The sequence below is a fragment of the Leptodactylus fuscus genome, chromosome 4, assembly GCF_031893055.1.
Source record: "Leptodactylus fuscus isolate aLepFus1 chromosome 4, aLepFus1.hap2, whole genome shotgun sequence".
NCBI lineage: Eukaryota > Metazoa > Chordata > Amphibia > Anura > Leptodactylidae > Leptodactylus > Leptodactylus fuscus.
Window position 1 is genome coordinate 67,658,869 of NC_134268.1, and position 7,009 is coordinate 67,665,877.

Sequence of the window (7,009 nt, forward strand, 5' to 3'; positions counted from 1 at the left end):
TCCCAGTAGATCAGCAGTTTCTGAAATACTCAGAGCAGCCCTTCTGGCACCAACAACCATGCCACGTTCAAAGGCACTCAAATCACCTTTCTTCCCCATACTGATGCTCGGTTTGAACTGCAGGAGATTGTCTTGACCATGTCTACATGCCTAAATGCACTGAGTTGCCGCCATGTGATTGGCTGATTAGAAATTAAGTGTTAACGAGCAGTTGGACAGGTGTACCTAATAAAGTGGCCGGTGAGTGTATAGTGATCAGATACTAGATCTACACTGAAGACCTGCAAAGTATCATATCATCACTATAGACTAGAGCAGAGAATACAGAACTGATCTGAAGCAGTCCCAGGCAGAATATACAATGACATACAGTGATCTACTGTGGAATATTCTCTGATAGGACTTGTTCATGTTCCTTTTTATTCATCCTGCCCAAGCCACAATGATGACTTTACCCAAAAACTTTATTTTTGCTTCCTAGACATTCTTTTTCTCCAGTCCACTGCCACTCTCTTTAGAAATGTAACATAGATCTTTCCATTTATTTAGACCAAAGACTGGACCCCCTAAATGAATTTAGACCCTAGACTATTACCATAAATTTATCAAACCAGGACCATAAATGTATCAGGCCTTAGACTTGACCATTAACTATTCAGATCTCTTATCAAAGGAAAATAAATCAGAGCCCCTCAGTCCCACAACCTCCTACATAGTAACATGGTGGATAAAAGTCCAAGTCCATTAAGTCTAATCTATTAAATTACCAAGTCTGTCCAGAGGAAGACAACAACCTCATTAGGTGGAAGACAATTTCCAATTAGAGGACATATGACAAATATATGACACTTGGATTGAGTCCCTGGATCAACATCTTATCCCACAAATGTCTAACTCCTATAACCTGTGACATTCTTGCTTTCAAGAAAGACATCCTGTGATAGTGAGGTCCATAATCTCACCGCTCTTATGTAAGGAGTCCCCACCTGTGACTATATGGCTACCCTCTTTTCATATCTTTCACATCTCCTGTGCCTGAACCCTAATAGCATCACTTTCTAGCCCAGAAGCAGTGTACCCTCACAATGGTGTCAAGGAACACTCCTGATAGTGTAGGATGAAATTCCCCGACCTCTCCATGGTATATTTACCCTTCTGGCTCCTCTTCAGCATAGGCATTGCCATACCGTGAGTCCTGACAAAACCCAGTGTACACGACATCCTGATTTTGGATTGTGTTAGTTCCTGGTGCTAGAGCCCAGATATTTAATACAGCGGTAGCTACAAATTCTGCAAGCTGGCACCCCATAAGTTTTGCCCCTCTCCCCACGCCATTGTAGAGATGACGGTGCCTTTAGTTGAGCAGTAGCTGGATGAGCAGAATTGCCTGAGTCACTACAGTGAATACTGTTTGCAGTGGTAGGATCCTTGGCACCAGAACACATAGTAGACCAGAATTAGTTAATCGCTAATGATAAATTATTTCTGTTTGTGTTCTTCAACTATCAGAAAAATAACCTGCTGCTCCAGCGCTGTCACCAGCTACTGAAAGGATCTCATACTATATGTCTCATGTTTTCTGATCCTTCTTCTGGAGGTAGACATCCAGATCGAGTGTCTCCGAGAGCATCTGCTCATTCAACTTGTCACGTTTATGTTAGTTGAGGAAGACATGACTTAAACTTTATTTCCTGTATATTGCTGTTAAAGATTTGCAGATTTAGGGATTTTTAGTGGTTATAAATGGAAGTACCTTAAATACTGAATAATTCATGGAATAGAAAGTACTTTGAAGGTTTTTGGAAAGTCCCGATGCAACATAACAATAATCTTATAGTATGTTTCTATAATGGGGGACTTTCATTGATTTTTCTAATAAGCAACTATGCAAAACGGTTGATTTGGGGGATTCCAAAGGACCTTTCCTAAAGCGCCCCCTTATGTTAAAATGGAGTTATCACTGTACATTGCACACCATGTGCTTTGTATTACTGTAAGCCTCAAAGCATTGTGTACAACAGATAACAACGCGTTTCTCATGGACAGTTGTCACAGTACGGTCAAATATCAGAAGGCGCCTGCTATAATTTTAGGATGCGTGATAGATGTATATTATTTATTTATAAATATATGCTTACCAAGTGCCATCGAAAAGACATTCACCATTAGATAAGAGTACTATTCCTTATTTATTGCGAGTCATTACCCCTAATCCTGTATTAAGCTAATACTGTTATGTTGAACACAGCGAAAAATACATTGTAACCCGAGCGCTCAAAGTTGTTGCCGCCGCAAGATAACAATCCGAGTGCCACCTTTCAGATAAAGAGCATAACAAGGTAAAGGAGTTCTTAGTCCTGGAGCAATAAAAAGCAAGTCCATGTACTAAGGTCTTCTCAGGGCACAATGTTCCATATAGCCTGTATTGCCCCTTAAGGCTAATGACCCACGATGTGGAAACACAGCTTTTTTTGTTGCAGATTTTGTTGCGTTTCTTTGAGTGAAAGTTAGGAGAGAATTGAAAAGGTATGGAAGCTCTTAGATGTTGTCCTTCAGTATAATCCACTCCTGACTTTGGCTAAAAAAAAGTCAGCAAAATGTACTGGAAAAAAACACCACGTTTCCACAAGATAGGGCCTTAACCTAAAAAAGTTTTCAATGATTTTGGTTGATATGGCGTATCTATACAAATGTATCTGATGGGTGGGGATTGCTTCCAATGCTTGTACTATACTCAATATGGTGCTGGTTCCATGATCTGTATAATGGATACGGATAGGCTATAAAAATCTAAAATGCTGGACAACTTCTTTCTTGTCTTATTGGGGGAAATAACATATTGTAAAGCTCCGTACAATACAAAACCAGAGCTCTCACCACACCTATAGTCTGGTCTCTTGTGTCTTGTCTTCCCAGTTTGGAGATCGCAGCTGGTCCCAGAGGAAGAATTTCTCATTTTTGCCACATCTCGTGGGATTTCCATATGTCTTTAAGCTGGGAATACCTCTTTAAGCATTAATACTTTTCATCTCATGTAACCTAATATAGTATTTCAAGGTTTTGTGCTTCAAATAAAACCTTGGCTTATTTGAATTAATAAAACTGTAGAAAATTGCTTGCTATGACCTGACCAAATCTTGTGCAATCCATATATAATTAACCCTTCCCTTTGAGATGTTCGCACATATCCTGTCCTTATTGATCAATCGCTGTGGCATTGCTTCTTCCCGGCAATATGAATTCACTGTTAAATATTTATTATGGTCTTGATTGTGTTCCATGCATTACATTTTCAGTGATTTTCCTCTAGAAATGCCTAAATCTATCTGGCACAGGAGCCATGTACTACACACTGACTCATTTTTCTTCTTTCTTGTCTTTTCAGAACCACACAATGACCCAACATAGCAGCTAATGCAAAAAACAGACTCATCTGAAGATCATTTGGAGGCACAGAAAAGGGAACACGTTTTAATCTTTGCACGAAACTTTGATTGTTTATGTATATTATCCCAAAAAGCATTGTATTTTACCATAAAACTTGTATTATTGGAACTGTTGGATGTTCATGTGTTTGGACTTTTGAGCACCGGATAAACTTATTGTATATACAGTGTTGCACATGTATTATGTTGTTCAATATGAAAATAGTCTTATAAAGACAGCCGACTTGGGCCCTATTCAAGGAGAAGGAATCGAAATCCTAGTAAGGAAAAGGCTGACGTCAGTGTGCTTCTTTGCAGGCAAACCAGGAAAAGGGTTGTTTTTATTCCAGCTGTATTCCAACTGCCTTTCCAGTAGATCTTGGTCTTTAATTGTCATTTTAATATAAAACAGCTGACGATTTTTTTTATACTGCAGCAAAAGATTCTTGCACAAAATAAAAAAAAAAAAAAAAAAGCTTTTCTCATTAAAAAGGAAGAAAATCTTGAATAAGGCCTATATAAATATATACATACATACATACATATATATATTTGTAAGCCTTGCGGTATGGCAGATAGCATTACCATATATGCAATAGTCGTTATGTAGATTGTCCCTCTGACTTTTCTCCGGAAGACCATTTTGTTGCTTTGTGTGTCTGAACTTTTTTGGTTTCCTATTTTTTTTCCTTCTTTTTTATATTAATGATTACACACAGCCAAAATTCTTGAATCCGTTAACCCAACTTGTATGTTACTGTTATTAATGTTTACTCTGCCGTCTAAACCTGGAGATTACTGGAATTGTTTTCCAAAAGAAAATAAATTCAATTTATCAATTAATCATATCAATGCAAATCCTGTTCATTTCTTTTGTTTGTCGATGGTCGATGTCGATGGATACAAGAGCCACTGCTGATAGAAATCCAACTAACTTACATGGGGTTTGCTATGCTACGTTTTAGTACAGGTTTGTGAAGGTTTAGCAGTGTCCATCATAGATTGTATTAGCATTGGCAGCCATACAAACTGGAAGCGGACAATGAAATATATTATGAAGAGTACTGGCAGTATATATTGCATGTTGTATATGTTTAGTGCAATACATTACCAACACTTATGGGAGCCTGCACACAGAGTTTACACTCGCTCATTCTGAACGTAAAACTCGTTCAGAGTGAGCAGCGTAAAAAACAGATCCCATTGTCTTCAAAGGGTGCCGGCATACGCGCACTACCCATTGAAATCAATGGGAGGCTTTTTTACCTATTGCTTTCAATGTGATACACGCGAATGAGCGGAGCGTAAACTCCGTGTAAAGGCTCCCTAAGACCTAAGGAAAGAGTATTGTGCAGGCTAAGGCCTATAAATCATGATTGTATGGTATGTGTGTTCTGCACAGACAGCACTTGGTCCCATTGATTTTAATTGGTGCATGCACTCCAAATGATATGCACTATATTGGCCCATTTCATAAACCAAACATGTTCATGTTAGCCTATGGGTCTGTGAAATTCATGGACATCACATGGTATTTAAAATGATGGGAATGTGTTCATAAAATGGCTAATCTGTTCATCCTGGACATATAAAATAGATTAACTATGGACAAAAAGTCCTTAACTCAATGGGACATGATGGGTTATGATGTGAATAAGGCCTAACAACTGAAAGAGGAGCCAATAGTATTGTCTGAGTGTAGAAATGAAGAGGTAAGATAATATATTGTGGTCACTAAAGACTGGAGTACCTTAAGCTGTGGCAAAACCACAAGGAAGAAAATTACTGTCAAGTTCGATACAGAACCACCATATTGCTATGTTTTTCATGGCATTTTTATTGGAATTTTAACAGCATTTTTTTAAAAAAATGCTTTTTGTTTTTGTCTTATGTTCCATTTATGGGCTCAGAGACAATTTTGTTAAAATCAAGCATGCTCTAGATATGGTATTTTTCCATAGGATTTGAAAAGCATTGAAAAAAATACATAAACTGCAAAAAATAACCAAAATTGCTTGTACAAAAACAATATAAAAACACTTGCGGGCTGAAGCCCCATGTTGCGCTTTATAGTACCTCCAAAGTGGATGGGATTCTGGCTAAAAAATAGGTTGAGGGATCCCTATCCCCAGCATTGGTGGACCATTGTGAATCCTCAGTTCCTCCTCACTGTACGTTTTTGGTGGTGGTCACACATTACCCTAAAGCTCCAATATCTGCAGGTCTGAAAGACAGCTGGGTTGCGTTTTCCATCAACATTAAATGACCACCATTGAAATCTATTTTCTTTGCCACATTCAAAAAATATTGTGATTTTTTTTTTTATTCTATAGTTTTAATATTAAATGTTAATTTATAAAATTTAATTCAATTTAATATTAAAAATTAACTGTTGACATTTATTGGCAAGTATCCCGCACTATAGCTACTACACACTATAGCTATACACTATTTCAGCTCCACTATTTTTGGCTCCTTGGCCTTGTTTCGGACACCTTTATTCTATAAATTGCAGCCACTTTATTTTCGGTGCTGTCTGCTTATAGATTTACAGCACAGGCCTAAATGCTTCTGAATATATTATTGTGAATCACATAACCAGGTGGTTATCCCACGTATGATCTGCATTCGCTAAGCTCCCCGGAGAGTCTGGAACCTTGCTCAGCTTTGTGTGAGATGGCAAGAGTGGAAATTGTAAACATTATTCCGAGTATTATTCAAACATTCTCATTATTATACAATTGTCTTGTAATGGAAGACAAGTTGATGTCCCAGTGACACATTGTATTCTGTCACATACTGTATTCAGCTGTGCCAGCACAAGCACTATGAATGATGCAGGAGATTTTCTGTGAGGTTACAGAGCATGAGAGTAATGCACATTATTACTAGTAGGGATAAAATGATAAATGTCTGCACTGGAAGGAATATAAATGGAGGTACAAGTGAGGAAATGTGCCGCTAAGGCGATTGTTAGCAGTATTGTGTCAAACATCGCCTTTTGATATAAGAGCAGGAGGACATATTGAAATGATCTCACTTAACTGGAGTCAAGGGATTCCTTTTCCTCTGTATTCCATTCAATATTCAGTATAAAATGCATCTGACTATAAGACACTACAACACTTAGTTTAATAAAAAAAAAAGACAATATATTGCAATTGACCAATCTTAACAAAATAATGGCCTTTTTGGTCATGCTCTGTAACCCCCGTCATCACTTCACTTCACTCTGTAGGAAGGTTTATTTTGGATCTGTACTAGAGGAAGTGAATGCAATGTGTCTGGGCTGTTTTCACTGGAATGTGGAGGGTCCATTATGAGGTCATTGGGCTATTGTGACACATCTGGTCTCTGTGTTCCATCTATGAAACGCAGATCTGGACTTGACTGCAGGAGGACCACCAGGTTGTTACCTCTGAGCGTTCTAAGAGTTGGTGTCAGCTGGCCTGGCAGCTCAGGAACCATGGTACATGCAGAAAAGTATAGAGCAGAAACAGAGTCTGAACACCGGCTAAGTTCATAGGTAGGGTGATTAGGAATATGTTGTGTGAACAATGGGTAATCAAAGTGGTCTTACAGCT

The 7,009-nt window shown here is 38.3% G+C and overlaps 1 protein-coding gene across 3 annotated transcripts in view; it reads left to right on the top strand.

Annotated features, from left to right (window-relative positions):
* Positions 1-4,257, top strand: part of ZNF521 (zinc finger protein 521) — a 274,278-nt gene extending 270,021 nt beyond the window's left edge. For all 3 annotated transcript variants that reach the window (XM_075270595.1, XM_075270598.1, XM_075270596.1), the window contains one exon: positions 3,386-4,257. In XM_075270595.1, coding sequence (XP_075126696.1) covers positions 3,386-3,415 — 30 coding nt within the window. In that variant the 3' untranslated portion in view covers positions 3,416-4,257. The remainder of the gene's footprint in view (positions 1-3,385) is intronic.
* The last annotated feature ends 2,752 nt before the right edge of the window (positions 4,258-7,009 follow it).